The sequence below is a fragment of the Vicugna pacos genome, chromosome 1 (genome assembly GCF_048564905.1).
Source record: "Vicugna pacos chromosome 1, VicPac4, whole genome shotgun sequence".
NCBI classification, from domain to species: domain Eukaryota; kingdom Metazoa; phylum Chordata; class Mammalia; order Artiodactyla; family Camelidae; genus Vicugna; species Vicugna pacos.
The window spans coordinates 91,014,165-91,036,485 of record NC_132987.1 but is presented as its reverse complement, the minus strand read 5'-3'; the positions used below and the strand labels follow the sequence as shown (position 1 = coordinate 91,036,485).

General features: G+C 35.4%; 1 protein-coding gene across 1 annotated transcript in view; it reads right to left on the bottom strand.

Moving 5' to 3' along the window:
• Positions 1–22,321, bottom strand: part of LOC116277674 (uncharacterized) — a 294,446-nt gene that overhangs the window by 97,848 nt on the left and 174,277 nt on the right. Inside the window, exon 4 of the mRNA XM_072970829.1 lies at positions 5,831–5,933. Coding sequence (XP_072826930.1) covers positions 5,831–5,933 — 103 coding nt within the window. The remainder of the gene's footprint in view (positions 1–5,830; positions 5,934–22,321) is intronic.

Sequence of the window (22,321 nt, the reverse complement as noted above, 5' to 3'; positions counted from 1 at the left end):
ATACACTTGTTGAATTTAAATAATAATTTAGAAAGAGCCAAACCTGATGATATGTAATATATAATCCATTAGAAAGAAAGATCACAAGGGAGATAGGGGAGGATATTGTCAGGATGGAGAGACTTAGAATGGATTTTAAACAATTTGGATGCACAATAAAAACACTTGGTGGTTAAGACAGAGGAAAGGGGAAGGCAAGGGGTCTGAGACGACACCAATATCCACGCTCCAGAAGCATTAGGCATTTTGATGTGAGCTGAAAATTATTCTTTGATGGTCAACTCTTTAAAAATTGTCAAGTAATATAAATCACATATCCCCATTCCATCTTGTGATGAAATATTTATTCCCTCTATTTATATCCCTCTTTTTCTCAAAGCTAAGTCCTATTTCTAAGGTGGGAACCTGAGTTGATTAACAATGTCATGAGAAAGAGATTAGAGTGGGTACCATGTGGAAGAAAAAAATAGTTCGATGTTTAAGTTTTGGCCCTACAGCTAAACAAAGCTCTAAGCAATGGTTCCCCTTCCTACTTATTTTTCTCCTTTGATAAATTTCTGTCCCATGTATGTTTCCTTTTTCATATCTATGAAATGAGAATAATCAATTTAACTACCATTTTAGCTGCTTGAGTGTTAAATATATATAAAGGCCTTAGATCAGTGCTTGGCATATAGTGCACTTGAAGTAAATGGTAATTATCATAGGGAAGTTGTTATTGTTAGTTTTGTTCTGTTTACCAATTTTCCTCCTCTCAGAAGAGGTCACTAAGCCTGTTCAGTAACTACTCATTCTCTAACACATCACATATGTCTTGAACCAGTTTGACTGGGTGAAGGGCAAGATATAAGGGACCATAACCGAGTCCCCTGTGTGATGATTCTCTCCATCTCAGACATCCCAGGACATAATGAATTGCACTAACAAACAGTGATGTTAGTGATATCAGTCCTACGCATACAGACATTACTGGTGTATAACATGGTAAATTTTCCAGCAGACTTTAAAAAAAAATAACGTACGTAATAATACATTCTAATAAAAATCTCACAACATAAAGTGAAATAAGAAAGTCTAAAAATTCAAGTGTGGTTTTAAGGATGGAATGAAGCACAGATATTTGTTATACACATTACTTGGAAGTAGAAAGTATAGATATTTCTTTGTCAAGATATTCCTTTTATTATCAGATTTATCAGGGAATATGCTTCCCTGAGTAAAAGGAGTTTATAGAAGTAGATATATTTTTAGGAGAAATTATTACTTAAATTTTATATATTCATTTTCAGATGTCTGGGCAATATTGTAATGCAAATATCTGGACAGCTGCTGAATGGACAAGTCGAAAGTACAGGATTATAAATTAGGTCAGAGGTACAGATTTAGGATACATGACACACAGAATAAAGGTCAAAGATAACAGAACAAAAGACAAACCCAAACTGTGGTATTTATTACCCCAGAAGGGTATGTACAATTAATAAAGAATGCCTATAATTAAATTCAAACGCATTGCTAACAGAACATGGAAATGGTGATTTTATAGAACCAATGCTGTATCAGGGTGGTATTATAATGATATTCTAATTTTTTATAAGTACCAAGTGTTTATTAAATATTTAATCAGGAGTAATAAGCTCATGGGATGTAAAGGCAATTTATACCTCATATTAATAGTTTGTGTCAAAAAAAGGAAGTTTAACAAAACTTAGGTGGTCATTCAATAATAATTTAAATGGTTCAAAATTTGATCAGCCTACTGTATTTTCCCATACACATTAATTTAATATTTTGCATGAGTGGTTATATCAACCCATTTTTTATCTTCCATGAGTGCCTAATAATATATATGGGTTATATAAATTATGTGTATTAACATATAGATAACAGGCATTGTATTACTCATACCAAGAAAACCTATTTTTTTCAGTGTTTTCATAGAGTTCTATTTCTTGATAGCTCAATAATAATTTTTGAGCAACTGATTCTGTAGGATTGTGCTTCTTGGGAAGCCTACATCATTTGATTTACATTTTAGATTTATAGAGCAAGTATTTCCTCATATCTTTCTCTTGTCCAGTCTCAACCTCTCAGTTGGCATTATCAGGGCAGATAGAGCCTGAAAAGGCTTCTTATTAAAAGCAACCAATCAAGAGGATAAGACTCAAAGAGATCAGAGATGTAAAACTAAATGTTTGGGATAAGGCTATTACTACCTGATCTTAACAAGATAAGTCTGAATTGAGTCCCGCAATATTCATCTGTGGGTAAGGCAACATTTCTGATGATGTCTGATATCAGAACTTACAAGATTTTCTACTGCCTAGGATTAAATAGACCTTCATCAGGGTTAATAACACTTTTTCCTCGAAAACATACAAGAGTCTAAGATTTTTACCGAAGCTTATGAAATTGAAGCTCCAGACAAATATAAAAATTTTTCCTCTGGTGTCTAAAGGAAATGGCATTTTTCTAGAACATAAAAAAAAAAACAATTTTACTATATTGTGTTAATATTACTCAAGTTTACTCATATTTGGAGTCTTAGGGCAAAAATTATTTGAAAATACTGATAGAAATTAGGGTAAAATTCATTGCTCACTAATCTATAGCTCATACCCTAAGCAGAACTGCTTTTTGAAAATCTAGTTATAGTTCCATGATCTGAGGGGTCATATTTAATCATGCCACAAATTCTATCACTGGTAAAGTTTATAAACTTTGGTGACTACCTTGATAATTTCCATTCTGTTCTATATGTTTTCTTGGTTGGAGTTTCTTGATGTTCTTTTATCTATTTGCATCCTATAAATAAAAGGTGTCAGAGCCAGAACTGTATCTTAAATCTCTACATGGCACTGAGAGATCAAGGCTTATGGAGCCTTGATGTTATCAAGCTTACAAAGCAAGGGAGCTGCCACAGAAGTTGCCCTCTGAGCTATGCTCTGTCCGAGTTTCACACTGATATTTCCGGAAGGCACATCTGATGATATCACTCCCTACTTAAAAATCTTCCTATTCTCCCTACAGCCTTCAGGATCAAATCTAAACTCTTAAACATGACCTACCCACAAGACATTTCACAATTTGACTCCTGTTCACCTCTTCTCTCATCTTCCGTCCTTTATTTCTGTCCTACGGATATGCTTTTAAATCACTGAGCAATAAATACTATGCTATCCTCTTTCTGAAGTTTGGGTCTTTGCCTGGGCTGTTTGCTTTCCCTGTTATTATTTCACCTCTGTCCTTACCTAGTTTGTTGTATGTCTATACTACCACATTTGTCATCTAATATTAAAAGATCCTGTTTACAAGTCTGAAAAGACAGGGATAGCTTCTTTGCTTCTTGGTTATACTAGCACAGTGGCAAACATTTGAAAAGTTCTAGACAAACACTTGAATGAGCTAATATGTGAATGAATTAATGAAGTGATTGCCTCCTCTGCATAATTCCCAGATCCTCACAGCCTTTCCAGAATTGACTACATTCCTATCTGCCCATCCCCAAACTCATGCTGGCTGCATCTCAAACTGGGTACATTATTTCATTTCTAGAATACATCATCACATCTGGATCACATCAAATGGTACAGGTGGACCACAGATTCTTCCCCAATCCATCACAACAAAGCTGCTTTCTTTATGTCACTATAAAAAGTCCATTTCTGACCTTCTAGAAACCTGAGACCCTGTTGCAGCACCCAACTTTCCCTTAGCCCATCACTTAGGAAGTCACTGCTTATTTCAATAGGGGGAGAAGAGTTACTGTCTGTCCTTACAAAGCTACTGTTTTAGATGAATTCTCTGGGAAACAAACTCCTAGATGGAGAGTTTATTGGGGAGTGCTCCAGAGAATAACATCTGGAAAAGAAAAAGAGAAACAGTGTCAAGTGGAGGGAGAAGTTGAAATGTGATATCGTTTCATGACATCTCAGCTGATGTCCTTAGGGAGCTCTGGAGCTGGGATGATTCTCCCTAATTGTCTCAGGTTAAGGAAAAAAGTCTAGTCTCTGCACCCTCTCGTCAACCAGCCTTGATTTTGGACTTCCCCTGAGTAAGATGGTAACTTGGGGAAGGGCAGCACTCTTTCTTCTACTAAGGGCAGTTCTGGAACAGAAATTGACAATGTGCCGTCAGCAGCAAACACTCTCAACATCATGCTGGAAATGTGTCCAGATGGAGCAAACTTACTATATGAAGCAAGTTTTTTATCTGAAAGGCATGGGTAGACTGTAGTAGGTACTGGGGTGGCTTTCTACTTCCCTCCTTCAAGGCTGAGGCACTCACTTTTCCAGGTGTTGAAAGCAACAGTAATTCAGGTACAAATATTTCACTCAGTGTAAGTCATTGTGGTATTCATGCTCCTAGCACCATATTGGCATTAACTCATGGAATTCTTGCCAAGGTGTGAAATCTGACATCATGAAGGAGGGCTGCATTAATTATCTTTTGCTGTAGTAACCAATTTCTAAAACCTAAGTGGCTTAAATCATACAAATTTGCTATCTTATAGTTATAAAGGGCAGAAGTCTGAAATGGGTCTCATTGGGCTAAAAATCATGATCTCATCAGAAATGAGTTACTTCTGGAGTCTCTAGGGTAGAACCTGTTTTCTTGCCTTTTCCAGCTTTCAGAGCATGTCCAAATTCCTTGGCTTCTGGGCTTTCTCCCAATTTTGAAGTGAGCAATGGCAGGTTTAGTCCACTCACTCACGTGTCCTCACTCTGACTGATCACATCTCCTTTTCTGACTCTTGTTTTTTACTTCCCTCTTCCAATGTTAAGAATTCTTGGAATTATATTAGAACCACCTGGGTAACCCTGAATACCCTCTCTATTTTAAGTGCAGTTTGTTAGCAAATTTAATTCGTCTGTCTGGTTTAATTCTTTGTCATGGAAGGCAAAAAGTACATAAATACATATTCATATATATATATACATGGTCACTGGGTCAGATGGTTCCAGAGATTAGGAAATGGACATTTATGAGGGTGAGATGGGGGCATTATTCTGCCTAACACAACTGCTAACATATATTAAGACAAACAAAACTACTCTCTTTGACCTTTCTTAATCCAGATCCCACAGGATCCATATATACCGTCCTAGCTCCTAAGAGTAACTTTTGGCTACTCCACTACAGCTGTTTGGTGTGTATTCCTTTTCATCACTTTGCAGACTCAGCGCTGCCCCAGTTGGGTTCGATGTGATGACCCAGGTTATTGGTACAGTGGCCCAGAGTGGAAATGAGAATGTATAGAAAGAATATTGCCATCAAATTCCCATAAAGATGGAGTCCTAGCCTTTGAAGAGAGCAGAGGGCCGTTTCCAAAGGCCCACTGTGTTTAAGAGACCTGGAAATTCAAGATTTTTAAGGCATCAATCTACTTTTTACCTTCACAGGGTTCCATGCCTTTCTTATTAGGGTCTTAACCTTATGACAAGCACACTTGCAGAGTTTAGAATTTGAACTTTTCTGAAACTCCTCTATTCTTATAATTAAATTATGGGCCTCATGCATAGCTGTTTTTGCCCTTCAGAAATAAAAATAACTTTATGCTGCTCAGAAGGTCATCTGGCTTTCATACATCACCAAAATTGGTGATTAATTTTCCCCAGCCTTCATTTTTTACCCCCAGTGCATAAGTAGTATCCAATAAAACTGACCGATTTCAGGATCCTGGTAATACTACTTCCTTTGGACTCTCAGGATGCCGGAGATGTAACTGCCAGTGCATTCCCCCTCCGCCATTATCCCATCCCAGTTTAACACTAGTGAAAAGTTTAAAATTTCACTGAGCTGGCATGCGAGGTGTTCGTACTCCACTTACCTCCAGTGGCGTGGTCCTCATTTTCAGCTGGCAGGAGGTACTGCAATCCAAACACCCCAGTTTTGCCTCTGCTCTCTGGAGTTAGGTTGTCCCTGAAAAACAGCTGCAAATGAAACAAGGGGGCAGGGTTTTTATACCCTGCATTAACAAGTCAATGGATGTCAGCTGCCCATAGGAGGAAGGCAACACTGAAACAAAGGTGGGTTATTGTTCTCCAGCTGAGGGCGAAGGCCGAAGGGAGAACTCAGCTGTGAGCAGTCAGCAGCCAACAAGCCTTGCAGCAAGGGGCAAAAACGGCCAGGTCTGAAGAGAGGACCTAGTTGACTCATCACGACCTAACTGCCACTAATTGTTCTCTCCCACTCATGGATGTCTCTAGCTTCATTATTCACCAATACATAGTCCTAAAATTCCTTTTCTAATAACACTTCTGAGTTTCTGTTTGATATAGAATAATAGCCTATAATGAAAAAGAAAATCGGGGAGGGTATAGCTCAAGAGTGCATGCTTAGCATGCAGGAGGTCCTGGGTTCAATCCCCAGAACCTCCTCTAAAAATAAATAGATAAACCTAATTACCTCTCTCCCCCCCCATCAAAAAACAAAACAAAACAAAAAAAAAAACAAAAACACCGAACAAGTTCCCTGCTATATAGCACAGGGAACTATAGTCAATATCTTGTAGCAACTTATGGTTAAAAAGAATATATGTTTGTTACTACATGACTGAAGTATTGTGCTGTACACCTGTAGTTGACACATTGCAAGCTGACTATACTTCAATAAAATATATATATTAAAAATGAAAAAAGAAAAAATATGAAAAAGAATATATATACACACATATATATAACAGAATCACTATGATGTACACCAGAAATTAACACATTATAAACTGACTATACTTTAATAAAAAATTTAAGAAATAAAGTTTCCATATGATATCACTTATATGTGGAATCTAAACACAAATGAACTTATTTACAAAACAGAGACAGTCACTGACATAAAAAACAAACTTATGGTCACCAGGGGGGAAATAGGGTGGGGAGGGATAGATTGGGAGTTTGAGATTTGCAGCTACTAATTACTATATATAAAATAGGTAAACAACAAAGTCCTACTGTATAGCACAGGGAACTGTAATCAATTCCTTGTAATAACCTATATATGAAAAAGAGTGTGAAAAGGAATAAATATACATGTATAAGTGAATCACTATGCTGTACAGTAGAAATTAACACAACATTGTAAATCAACTATACTTAAATTTAAAAAAATCAAATGTTATGCTACAACTTAATCAAGAACTGTCTCTGTGAAATTTCATTACCTATTAAATTAAATACGATGAATAGGAATATTCTGACCTCTGTGCAATATCCAATAATTGATGATATAATGTGGATTGGATAGATGATAATAATAGCTTCTACTCTTTGCCAAGCAGAGTAATATATTGAACATCCACTATATGTCAGACACCATTCTAGGCATTTGGATTATATCAATGAACCCAACAGATACAGACCCTTGCCTACCTGGGGTGCAATTACTATAAAACCATTAGCTAATAAACATTTGATATAATACAAAAAAGGTAAATTATATAATCCATTAAAATTGATAAGTGTAATGGAAAAATCAAACATAAGAATGAATGATGCAGATTTTAATTTTAAACAGGTGGTGATGGTAGGAATCAATGAAAAGATAACATTTCAGCAAAAGTTTGAAGAAAGTATTGGAATTAGTCATGAACTTTCTTATCTTGGGGAAAAGAATTTCAGGAAGAAAAAAAGTGGTTTATTTCTGCCACCATTTCAATGGCAAGAATAAGTCTCTCAGATTAAAGAAAGAGCAAGAAGTCCAACGCTGCTGAAATGGAATGAAAAATGGGGGAGGAGAAGATGACATCAAAAAATCATGGGGATCTCATCATGTGAGGCCTTTGGAGGCCATTGTGAAGTCTTTGAAATTGGGTGGTATTGCAGGGTTTTCAGCAGATCATAACACGATCAGAGTGTTACAATGAAAATGCCCTTCCTTATAGAGAACACCTTGGGGAAGGTCACAGTGAAAACAATGAGACCTATTAAAAGACTAAATTAGACAGCTCTTCAAGTGCTTGTTTCACAGGATCAGGGGGATAGCAGATGTGATCAGATTCTAGAGCTTCAGAATTTCCTTCAGAATTTCCTGAAAGATTTGATATGAGTAAGTATGAGAGGTATGAGTAAGTTAGAGAGGTTGACATCTGAGTGACCAGAAGGATGAAGTTTCTATCAGTTTATATGGAAAAGACTATAGGCAGATGGATTAGTATTTGGGGGGCAGATCACAAAACATGTTGGATATGTCAGTTTGAAATTTCTAATAACCATTTAACTTAAGAGTAGGTGGCTAGATGTACAGTAGTTTGTGAACGTTATCTGGGATGTAGATATGAACCTGAGTCATAAATATATGAATAGTATTTAATATCAGGAGACTGAATAAGATCACCAAAGAAGTGAATGCAAATTTAGAAGAGGACCAGGAACTTAAACCTGGGGAATATCAATGCTATAACATAGGCCAGAAATGAGGAGCCACTAAAATTCAGTCGCCACCAATTAGATTTTTTTAAAAAAAGTAGTGTCCTGTAAACCAAATAAAAAGAGTGAAACCAAGTTGGGGTGCTTATGTGTTGACAATGGGAAATTGAAGACTGAGAATTGACTCTTGGTTTCAGCTGATATATTTCTAAAATAGACAACAGGTATTGTCTTGAATCCTCAAAATAACACTGCTATGTAAATTCTATTTTAACATATTTAAATATTATTTTACAGATGTAAACATTAATCTCAAGTTAGTTTTCATCACCCAATTGAACAGTGGGTTATAGAGCTGGATTCTGTATACAAACTGCCTGTTCATCTCAAATACAGTAATTTTTTAGTAGTGGGATTGAAAACAAAATAATCTTTGCATGTGGTACAGTTGAGAGTCCAAGATAGAGGTGGTTGTCTGATCATGTCACCTGGTTGTTTATGTATGATCTTTAGGGTTAATATTTTCCAGGTATTATTTCCAGTTATTCCAGAATAAGCCGATTATTCTATCAGAGATCAATATGTTGAGCAAATGCATAGATGAATATTAGAATCCACGTGCTTACCTATTTTAGAGGATATAAGATTTTGCTCTTTATGAAAATCCTCCTCTCTTTGACAAAATACCTGGGAAATTAAATATTTAGAATGTAATTAGTTGAGCTTTGATTAAGTCAAAGATAATGGGATGACCTTGAGGAGATACTTAAGATCTATGGAAGGTCATGAACTATTCTGCTCTCTCAATAGAGATTTCCTTTTTCAGCGAAAGGAAATATCAGGTAGACAAAGAGGTAGACTCACACAGCGGTCAGAAATACTGATAACCAGATAATGCTGGTTCAAACTGGAAACTAGACATTTTCCAGTATTAAATATCAGGAGACATTAAATACTATTTATATATTTATGACTCTTAGATTCGTATCTACATCCCAGACAACTTTCACAAACTACTGTATACCTGGCTACCTATTCTTAAACTGAATGATTATTAGAAATCTCAAACTGACATATCCAACATGTTTTGTGATCTGCCCCTGAAATAGTGATTCCAGCAAGAATCTGGGGTTTTTTTTCCCTAACTTTTTTCTGACTTTGCTTCATATATATATAAAACTATATATATATATATATATATATGAATTGTACCATGTACACAATATTGCAGTAAAGAACAAAGTAAATAATGCACACAGCACATTTACACATGTGATTATTTGGATTGGCTTTTTGTGTTTCTCACATGCAGCAGCTTTCTGTTTCTGAGACATTGCTAGCTATTCTCTGACCAATTTATTTTTTATTTAGTTTTCCCCATACTTTCAGGTACAGCAACCTTCTTGTATTGGCACGTTTTTCTTTATATATGTGAAATTACTAAATGAGGTAAGGAAGCGCTTTACATTTTTAAGCCAGGAAAAGCAATCTGCCTTTTGCTGTTTTGGTTTGAATTTGTGAATTAAGCTAGGTAATTTTAAATTTATTTTTCCAGGAATTTGTGCTTACTTGGAGAAAGAAACAAGAGGCCCTATCTGAGGTACACTTAAAAATATACAAGATTTGGCTGGGGCTCACTTCTGGGTTTTTGGGTTTTTTGTGCCAAATGTGCAAGCCTAGTGTAGAAATGGAATTTATCACAAAAATAGAAAATATTTAAAAATATTATGTGAAGAAAAAGAAGGTGTGAGACAGCTAAGGAGAATAATATTAGAGACTAGAAAGTGATGAAAGTTTCTATGATGTTTTTCTGCATATTGTACAACACACACCTTCTCCTTCTTACTATGAAATTTTCAATAAAATAGATGTACACCTTAGTACATGCAGTAGCAAAAAAAAGCAACGTATTTGTTCTCAAATAAATATGGCATACTTTTTTCTCACAGAACAAAATTTCTACTGATTTTAGTCATCTGCTCAAAGTCCCAGATTACTCCTTTGTCCCCGTCAACATTCTGAGGATGTTTCATATCATCTTCATGTTTGTTACAAGATGATGGCTGCAGCTTTAAGTATATCTACATTTAGAGCACGAAGTGCTTGATGGAGGTGGAGAAGGGAAGGGATCAGGTGGAGATGGCTCCCTGCACTACCCTTTATTAGGAGACCCTTTCTTACTGCTCTCCTTCTTTTTTAATGGTCAAATTATTTTTTCACCCATCAGGTCTCATTGGCTAAGATTAGGATCTTCTGGTCATTCCTAACTACAATGAGGGTCGTCAAACCTGCAACAGATCTTCAGGAAGAGATGTGAGCTGATTGCTAGAAACCTGAGTAGAGGACTAAGGAGGTGAGATGAGAAAGAAATCAGCAAGGGGGAGTTATGAAGCAAGTTCTCACTGTGGGCAACTAACGCTCAATCCTGCCAAGGACCTATGCAAGACAGTGTAGAACACAAATCAATGTCATCCTAAGGATGACAAGAAACTGGGGTATATATTCACCACCGATTGAGAACCACATATGGGAAGTAAGCAGCCTAACTAGGTACTGTAGAGTGCCAAGAGGGTAGGGGATAGTCCCTCCTGTTAAAATGGTATTTCTCTTAAGCTTAGAAAGCAGGGGTTTGGGGTTGATGTTGAATAGGAAGCTAAAAATCTAACCACAGTATGAAAATTATATCAATAAATGGTGGGTTCAATCTATTGGGAGATGGTTAAAGGTTCTAACTTTGACTTTCAAGTGTTCATGGGTGAAACCAAAGGCTGTGGAAGGACCTCTGCTACACTGAGTTCCATGTGTTCAGGATGCTTGATTTGAAAGATATTTAAACTTTGTCTTCATTTTAATGTGCAGCTTATTTAGTGCCATTTTTTAAGGACATTCAGACATGTCATAAGCATTTATCCAAGATGATTTAGCCCTAACGGCCATTGCTAAAAAAATAAAGTGTTTTATTAAATAACATAACAAGAATGCTTACAGCCCAGTGATTGTGTGGCCCTCCAAATTTCTCCTCAAACAGTGGTTGTGATTTAGCAAATGCATTTTTGGGAATGATACTCAGTGTAATAGATTATCAGAGAAAACTAGTAGCCATTTCACAAAAAACTCTAAACTTATAGACTCTTGATAGTTTTCAGCATTACTGTTCTCACCATTGTAAAAACAAGTCTCTTGATATACCACGTCTAATTGCATGTATACCCTCCGTATTTGGGGGAACGTGTCTCCCTTAAATATTTCAAAACAAATGTGTAAGTTCAGGGATTTTAACATGTGACATTAAATTCACCTTTCTAAATCAAGCTAGCTCACTGAAATGACAGCAATTCTGTGATGCTCATACTGTCTCCCTCAACTACAATTTTATTTTGTTTGCTTTGTAGGTGTGCAGTTAAACCCATGGGGGGTGTATCATTGTGCTTCAGTACACTGCATCATATAATCAATGAATCTTTTTAATAAATGGTAGGCAAGAAATTACTGACATCTTTGTTTAATTTTCCCTTTGCCAATGGAAGAGCAGATCGAGCAGATTGTTCCCAGAGAACATGCATTTGTAGAAGAGCTGAAGAACAAGTAGCGGTACTTAAAACTCTGATTTTTTTTCACGTACTGGAAATGCCAAGGACGTATTTCTAACTTTGTTCTTCAAAACACACATTTCAGCATTGAGCAAGGGAAACTATAAAGATAATTCCATTGAATTTATAATCCTATGTATTGGACTATTCACAGCTGGCAATTTTATATGTTGAATATTGTCAAAGCAAACATTGCACCAGACAATGTTTAGCAGAGAAGGAAGGCTTTTTTTAAAAAACTGAAGAATAGTCGATTTATAATGTTGTGTTAATTTCTGGTGTACAGCATAGTGATTCATTCATACACACACACACATATATATATATTTTTCTTCATATTATTTTTATCATAGGCCATTGAATATAGTTCCCTGTGTTATATATAGTAAGATCTTGTTGCTTACCTATCTTATATATAGTAGTTAGTATCTACAAATCCCAAACTCTCAATTTATTCCTTCCCACCCCCCTTCCTCTCTGGTAACCATTAATTTGTTTTCTATGTCTATGAGTCTGTCTCTGTTTTATAAATATGTTCATTTGTGTCCTTTTTTTGTTTTTGTTTTTTCCAGAATCCAATATAGGTGATGTCATATGGCATTCTTTTTTCTCTTTCTGGTTTAGTTTATTTAGTATGATGATCTCCAGGTCCATCTATGTTGCTGCAAATGACATTATTTTATTCTTTTTAAGGCTGAGAAGTATTTCATGGTATATATATATATACCACAATTTCTTTATCTAATATACTGTTGATAGACATTTAGGTTACCTCCATGTCTTATCTTCCATAGTCTTTATTCAAGTCTTTCAACTAGGGAGAGAAGCCAGAACTCAGTTTGAGCCCAACTCTATTGAAACAAAGGGCTAGAGAGCCTTTAAGAGCTGGGTTGAAGGTAGGGGATTATAGGTTCTCTGTGTTTGCTAATTGGTCTTAGCCAAAGAAAAAGTCAACTTTCTCCAATCTTCTGGACAGGAGGTAGTTTTACAACTTGGAACAAAGTGCCCACCCAAGTTTGGCTCCTACCCTTCCACTGGGACTGAGTGATAGGAGCTCGCTCTTCCCTGGTGATGATGATCACATTTCAAAGGTCATGGCTCCTATAGGTCCTAAAGAGCAGGAAGAAGGCTGTCCAGGTTGGTCAAGCTGAGAGAACTGCTAAGGCCATCATGGCTAGTCCTTAATTTTACAATAAAATTTGAGAATGTTGATAATCTATTCATTAAATTATTTCATTTGGTATACTTAAAAATGTGTAACAATGGAATTTTATTCTCAACAAATTAGCTTATTCCTAAGTCAGATAGTGATATCTGCTTTACTTGTGAAAGTCAGAATTAAAAAGAAAAAGGCAGATAAACATATAATATCAAAAGATTCTGCTTCTCACACTATTAAATAAAAGATAATTTTTATATTCTTATTCAAGGCAATTGTAGGCAGAGGGAGAAAAAAGCAACAATAATTTGGCCATATGAAATGTAAATCAACTAGGTATAAGTTAAATGTATAAAATGGAATAAGAAGAGAAAATAAAACTGATTATTTGTTCACTGCAGCCATCTTCTTGCCCTTAGAGCTTTCTTTTCCCCTAGACTTTGGGATTCCAGACCTTTAGATCATGTATTCTGTCCTTAGCACTCTTCTCATCTCATTCCAAATTCAATCTCCTGGAGCACAAATCTACTTCAATAATTTTAATTATCTCCTATACACTAGTGACTATAAGATTTATATAAATAGTATCAAGTATTTATGGATTTACCTTTTTACATTTCATCTATTGGCCAGATATCTCCACTAGCATATCTACCATATAACTTAATGCCAACATACACAAATATGACCTCATTTTTGACATTGAAAGAAAACATTTCTTCAAGTTTTCTTTTTCCTTCAGTCATCAATTGTTTACCCATATAAAGAGTTACTATTGCTAGAAAACTTAGCATCATTTTCAAATTCTTCAATCTTCAAATCTAATTGGTTACTGCGTTAAAAAAAAAGTATATCATTCCTCTCTGTAAAAGCTATATTGCTTGTGTATTATTTCTTTTCAGAACTGTTAGACTAGCCTCCTGGTAAGTCCCTTGGCTTCTCTTCCCACTAATTGTCTTCTGCATTGTCATGCAAACACAATTAATCATGTCACTTTGTTGCTTAAAGACCTTTAGTAACTTCATGCTGTTGATAATAATTCAGATTATTTAGCACATTATGAAAGATCTTTGACAATCTGTTCCCCAAATTTTCTACTTCTGTCTCCATCTACTCCACTTCATTTTACTGACACTCAAGTTTAGCCACATCTTACTTTCCTACCAAACACACACAGAAACACACATACTCTATACAACTCCTAAGTCACACCTCAAAAGTATCTACTCCATAAAGTCTGCCTTTTCTCTCAATGCATAAAGGGCCGTTCTATTTCATCTGGTCACATTTAGAATAATTAGTTGTTCTATGACTGGTTCTCCTTTCTGGATGGAAACCAAATTATATTTATTTTGCACCTGTTTCCATGAATTCTTCAGAGCTTCACAGTCCTGTCATGTCTTTGTGTTCATTTCTTCTATGTAAAATGTTCCATTTCACATGGTTGATTTGTACAAATTTTGCGTCTTTAACCTCTCAGAGACCTTTAGAGGTCACTCCTAGGTCAGGTAAGGATTTCATTGATAGGCTATTCAATGTGCTATTACTGAACCAGGCCCTGTTAACAGTAGCCAGAAGTCTCTGGGCCGCCTGTCTTACTAGCCTCTTATGGTCCAATAGTTTCCTCTTGTTGTTTCTTCCAGTATCTACAGTTACACTATTGTGATCATTGATCATATAGCATCATTGATTTCATAGCATCATTGATCTTATATTTGGTTAATCATTTCAAAGTCACCTAGTCATCGTTATTTTTATCAGAAGTTCAGTCACACACTGGGTGATGCAATAAACAATAATCTTGTAAAATAGGCAGAACACAAGTTATATAACTAGTAACATTAATAAGGTCATAAGTAAGTATTTAAGCTAAGAACCTCCATTAGGTGTGGCCCGGTAACTCCCCAGGTCTTCTGACTAGTCTGTTCTGCGTTAGTCACTATCTTTAAGGGAAATGATACATTGGCATAGCACATAAAGTTCACCAGAGGCATCTGCACATACAAGGAGAGTGGTGAGGCATCCTGACCCCTGAGAAAGAAGTATTAGCTTCCAAGAAGCTACATGACTGGCTCCAGAAAAAGAAAAATTGATCTTTATGGTTGAGCAGGTATTTCTGCCATTGAGGTCTCGGTAATGCATAATGCTGATGCACAACACACACTAGAGAGGAAGGAGGAGGCCAAAGGGCAGAGAAAAAAATTTTTATTTTACCACCTTGTTTTCTAAAATATAGATTGTCAACTACGCTGTTTGATCCCAATTAGTCAAAGTATAACATACATTGCAAAACTATTCTTAATTTGTTTAACCTAAAATGGTCTTTTAAATATTTAGAGATGATAGAAGGACATTTTAAGAAATTATTCCTTACATGAACACTGTGTACAGAGGATGAGATGATGGAATAGAGTCACACTATCTATTTTCATGGCATCAACTACAATTAAAGACTTTTAAATCTGCATCTCCTGCCCAGCTCTCTTTTGTTGGGTCCAGATTTGTTTATTCAAATGCTTTCTGTCATCTTCATTTGGGTGTTACACAGGACCACAAATTCAGTATGTTGAAACTGAACTTGGTGTTTCCCCCATCCATTCCTCTTTCTCAAATCTGCTTTTGTTCCAAAGGTTTTTATAGATTAAATGATTCCCCTCTTAATCAGGATAGGATTAGATATGATGTTGTAGAAATAATACTGGGGATTCCAGTGAATTAATATAATAAGTTTCATTTTTCATTCTTTTCACCATGTAATGAGGATGAGGTATGTATCCTCAGGAGTTTTGTCATAGGGTCTAAAGGAAATAGATTGTTGCCAATCTTGTGGCTAAACCATTTAGAATAGATGGATTCCAACATTGCCATGGGAGAGACAGAATGACTTGTGGATTGTGCAGAAAGTTTTGAAGGGTTAGGCTTGAAAGTAGCTTTTATCACTACCACCCATGTGATCAGCTAGAAGTCAGTCATATGATATATTACATAACTGTAAGGGAGGCTGGGAAATATATTTACGTGCCCAAAAAAGAACATGATGAGCTGAACACAATGTACTGTCTTCACAGACTCACCATTTTTCTTGCTGCCCAAATCTGGGAGTTACTAACTTTTCCTTTTCCCTTGCATTTTCCTTCTAATCAATCTTGTAGTCCTCCTTATTAAATTGATTAATATCTCTTGAACCTAGTCAAAACTGTTTTACAATAACTGGTCACTGGCTTCACCTTGGTCCAAGCCTTCATTATTCCTCGCTAAGCTTACTGCAGCAGTCCAAGTTAGTCTCCTCTCTGATGCCAGAAGATCTTTCCAAATTAAAAATTCAATTGAAAAACCGCTCCTTCATTAAAATTCTTCAGTGGCATCCAATATTTTTCAGGCTACTGTGCAAACTTCTTAGTATGCTGTAATGGGCTTTCATAATATGAACTTTGCTTAAATCTCACTCTCTACCCTTATCCTCATTATAGATTTGGATTCTGCAGAAAAATAAGACTTTCTTCACCTACATCTTTACATGTGCTTACTCTTTTGCATGGATTACCCTTTAGTGACTCCTTAAGTCCTACTGAAGCTTTAGGAATCACCATCACTTCTTCCAAAGTGTCCTTCCTAACCAGGGTATGGCATCTGATCCCCCATTTTATTTGATCCCATAAAACCTTGTAGTTATCAGTGTCCACTTTTCTCATAGCATTCATTATACTTGATTTTATTTTTCTCTTTATTATCTGCCTCTTTTCAGGGAGTGAGTAAATATTTTAGACAAAGAACTGTATGTTTTTCATCTTTGCATTTCTAACATGCTTAATACATAGTAGAGCCTCAGTAAATGTTTGTTGAATAATTTTTTTTGGGGGGGTGGGCAAGGAATAACAACTTTATTCAGAAATCTAGCAGACGAAGAAGATGGGGGACTAATGTCTTAGAGAACTATCTTACCCAAGTCACTATTCAGGCTTCTTTTACACTAAAAAGGGGAGAATAATAATTTTTTTGAAGCCAGAGTGTTTTGTATGCCTCTGGTCCATTGATCTTGCCAAACTTCATTGTGATATATTCAAGTATCCTGATTCCATAGGCTCCTATAACCAGCTTAAACTTCACTCAACATTTTGTAACCTACAGTTTGAATGGGTAGAGAAGGTTGAGTGGTTTTGTTATCGCTGTCAGTAAGTGCGGTTCTTACACATTTCTCAAAATATTCCCACAAGGAAAAAGCTTGGAAGTGATTAAAAAAGAAAAATAATGGACAATTTTAGATTCTTCCTTATAAGTGGTATCACATAATATATGCAGGTGATGGATATGTTTATGACATAGATTATGGTGACAGTTTCACGAATGTTACTTATCTCCAGAGTCATCAAGTTACATAGGTTAAACGTGTAGCTTTTTGTATGTCAATCATACTTTAATAAAGTGGTTAAAATAAAGACAAAAGAAAAAAAGCAATGCTAGAAAATAAAAGCAACAGTGTCCTAATGGCCTGACCCTTTATCTAATTTACTAAAACCAAGTTTTATTCTGATTTATTTGATTTTTTCCTTTTGATGTATGAGAACATAGGGAAAGAATAACAGATGGCTGGGTTGTAAGGGTTTCTGAATCACATTGCTTTACACACACTTGATGAACTGTAAACACCTTTTCATTGACTTTTCTAGTTACTTTAGTGTTCTATTATGCATAATATATAGTGTTAGGAATAGCCACATAGATAAATTTAGGAATATTTAATTCACTACAGTCTCAAAAATATTTTAAATAAGTACATATCTGAAATAATTCGATAATTAATACAAACTTCTCATTTGACAACAGAGGTCACTAAAAGCAAAATGGGATCTATAATATGAGATACAGTATCCTGCAAGTAAGGGATAGACCCCCACGGCTGCTACTGCTAAGCTATGCAAGCTTAAGTTGGGGAGTCCAAACCCTCCAGGGCCACAGACAGGACCCTGGCCAGAACCCAGGCCTCTGGGTCCCAGTTTAGTCCGTATTGCATGTTATTGTCCTACCAGAAGTTCTCACACTTATAAAATGTAAACTCTGCTCCACAAAAACAAACATCTCATAAGTATACTCAGTATCCAAATAACCCTTCCTGCCTTAAGAATTAATAATATACAAAGTAGTAGAGATTTCTTTATAAGCTTACTTTCTGGAATTTATATTAAAAGAAACAATAATAACCTTAGGAATATTTCTAAATATCAAATTGAATTGTCATACTGAATATGCTTATTTAAATGTTTTACACTCTTCCAAGGATGCTGCAATACTTCTCTCTATCATGTTGACAGCCTTAAAAATGTCTGCCATGTACAATGGTACTGTCAGTTTAAAACCTTTTAATGCTTTAAATTCTAGAATGCCATTTGAAGTATGCACCAGGTTTGTAGCTAGCATTTTATTTCGTATTTCATGAAACATAAAGTTAATATTTTTGGATATAAAAATAGGTAGACTTTAACTATTATTTTGCAAAATCAGTGGTGTATAAAACGTTTGCATCTTATGTTGTCAACAAAGAGTTCTGAAGGTGATCCAGGGCATGTGTCTAATGCAGAACTGATCTTGTTACAGGTGTGAGATTATCTTCCTTTAAAGCCCAAATCCTGCCATTAAATCATGACAAAGCTTTCATTTCAAATGTGGCCTTTAAATGCATAACACAACAGAAGGACAATTAAAGATAGTCATAGTCTATTATCATTGCCATTGGTTCTGCTAATGAGTTCTGTGACTTGTTTCAGAATCAAAATGCTACTCCTGAGAAAGCTTATCAACCTAAGTAAGTGAGTCTTTATCACTTTGCCCTTAAATAGCTAGTGATCTGCGCCTTTGAGTTTGGGGAGCAGTGCTAAAAGAAACTCTTTATAAAAGAGCTATTAGTCTTGTGCAGTCTAGGATTTGACAGCTCACGAGGCTACACAGACCATTACATTACCAACACCATTTCCAATTCCTTAGGCATCTCCTCCAGCTCCTCTGGAGAAATTCCTCAGCTGACTTGCTCTTTCTTTTCCTCCCTTTCTTTCTTCGTTTCTCTCTTTGTTTCTTCCTTCCTTCCTCCCTCCCTCCCTCTTTCCCTCTCTCTCTCCCTTTTCCTCTCAATCTCTCACTTTTAATTTTACTAACCTATTCTAAATTATTGGATGAAAGAAAACATACGCCTTTTAGAATTTTTCCACCTAAGTGCCTATTTTTATACTTTATATGATAATACCATATTAATATTTTAGCTGGAAAAGAAACAATATAAATAACAAAAGAAGAAATTATTTAGTTTGCTTTTGCAAGGAAATTGATTGATTACATTTATTTACTGACATAAAATTGAAGGATTATAATCATGTATATAGCATTGTTATAATTTGTAATTAAAACAATTTATGTAAGTCATAAGCCTTTGAGCTTCTAGAGAATAATGAACTAGGCATTTAAGTAAGAAGATTTGAATATGGGCATTTCCAAAAAGACAAATAGCATAAATGTAGTTTTATGATAAAATGCCAGTATCTGACAATATATTTAACATGGTCTTATTTTTAGTACTTCCATATATATATTTCTAATCCAAATTTCGTCTATAGACAGTCCCATTAATTTACACTTTAAAAATAGCAGCAATCTATTTCTATTTTATGATTGAAATTTCTCTGAAGTTACTGCTGTATCAGAACATCTAGGATCTGGGTAAAAAATGATATTCTAACTACTGTCTGTTGTATTATTTAAGTGCATGTTTATTTCATTGATCTGAACTTTTCCACTGAAATTCTGTACAGTTTTTAAGGAGAAACTGTATATTTATTATTCACTGCACTGTGACCTTTCCTACAGAACAATGCTGTATTTCTAAGGTACTGAAACTGACAATGTCCAGTTATATGTTACCTATGTTATGGATGTAAAAGTGTCACAGGATAAGTGAAAGCTAACTCAAGCCACACTGTGTAGAAGTCAAATGGTTCTCCTTCCCCCCCTGCCAATTTTATGCATTCACCCTCTGCTCAGTGCCATTTTATTCCAGTTATATTCAAAGGTGTTGAAAGTATACTTTAGGAACCACATATGAAAATAGAGGCATGCAGAATTCCTGTTTAAAAATCAATGCCTTGCAAGGTTCTATGTTACTGTGCTGCTGAATATTATGTGGTCTTATATATCATGTGTGTTGGGATGGTGAAAGTCAGCTTCAGAAAAGCTGCACTAGACTACACCTTCTTATTGGCATCCCATTTATTTTATTGTGGTGAGAAGAGAGAGCATGAGATCTACCCTCTTAACAACATTTTCAATGTGCAGTGCAGTATTATTACCTATAAACATAGTATTACACAGATTTCTACAATTTATTCATCTTGAATAACTGAAACTTTATACACGTTGAACAGCAACTTCTCAAATTAGTTTAAGGCTGTTAAAATACTATTACTTGAATGTAGGATCGTTTAGCTATCTTAGGGATATTCAGGAATCTAACTAAAATGGCTTCATGGTTCAAAGAGAGTATCTCCAGTAATGGAAGTTTATATGATCCCGGTTGGTGCAAGGTATTCATCTGTTCATTCTCCCTTTGGGACTTGCTGGATTTATTATCCTCCCTTAAAAGGCCCTCCTTTTGATTTTTATGTCTTGGATTCTTATTTCATGGACCAAGGATTAGTGACATCTTTGTCTCCAAGCTCTTCTGGTGGTAATAAGAAATGTCTGCCGTCTAAGACAAACCTTAAGGAGAAGGAAAAATCAATCAGAGTATCTTTGGAGAAGCAAAGTCCCCATACTGGTATTCAGTGTTTGAAAATTCTTCAAAAATTATCCAGATAAATTAATATACTATTATTATCATCTGTGAATAGGGTTCCTCACTGAAATTAAAAATGAAATCAGTGCTCCCTTAATACATGTCATGTCATTATGTGGAATTTACATGGTAAAAGAAAATTTAACTGAAAGATTAGTAAGAATGAATAATTTTAGTTCATCTAGGAATCCTCTCCTGGAAAATATGTTTAATCATTCATGATACTTTAATTTTGTGATTTTCTGTGTATTTATACTCAAACATGTGAACAATTAGGAGATTTTATCTGAGATTTTTAAACTTTGACACATGGGTGTCCCCATTTTCTTCTTAGAAAACTTTAATTCCAACAAGCTGGTTTAAAAAAATCTAAAATAATAGCTGTACTTCTTCCATTGTGTTTGGAAAGCAAATTCATCAAAAAATGTTTTGTAAGTTTCTTCATATGTTGAAATATGAGGTAGTTTTAGAAAGGTGATTTGGAATGCTTCAGATTACTAATTGGTATTGGCCCTGAATCTGTACATATATTTAATGAATTATTTCATTAAAAAAATTAAGGTGATCTACTTCTAACTGATCAATATGCTTAAAATAGGCCAGGAGATCTTATAAAGATTACTTTTATTTTTTTAATTAAACTAATACTCCTTGCAGTCTATCTGGTCAAGGCATCACTTTCTCATGATCATCTTTATTGCATTTTTTATGAATTTCTTTTAAGGAACTCCAACACAGACTTGTTGTATGTATTTGAATGCAAATTTGGTTTTGTAGTATAACTTTTGAATTCTATTTGACAATAAATGCTGTGGAAATAAACAAAAACCAATCACATGAGAAAAGGAAAGGCTGTTTATTCTGAGCTTGCTACAGCAAAGCGCTAAGCCACCAATACTTACATTTGGCAGATACTCAAATGCAGACAGAGGAGCAGGGAGGTTTTACAGTGAGAAAAGGAAGGCTTCAGGTCTGCCCTAACTGGAGGCTGTTTTTCCTGAAAAGCTCTAGGTGAACAAACTAGAAGTAGACACACTATGTTATTGGTTGAGCTGCATACTTGGCTTTCTCTGGGTGGTCCTAAATTGGAAGCAGGGACAAAAACTGGGGAAGTTGTCAGTTATTAAGCAAATCCTGCCTATTCTGGGCCAATTGTTACTGAAGTTATTGTTTAGCTTCCTGGATTCTCAGTAGAGACAGAAATCAGAGCAGCCTGGCTTCCTGTGTTGTTTATTGTAGATGAAGTGTTGTTTTTCTGGGCAGGTGTGCTGCAGGCTGTGGGTCAAAGTTATATTTTTATATATGATCTGACCATTGTTTGTTTGTATATTCAGTCTCTCCATGTTAATAAGAAATTTATTAAGAGAAAGAGATTGGATTCAATGACCTA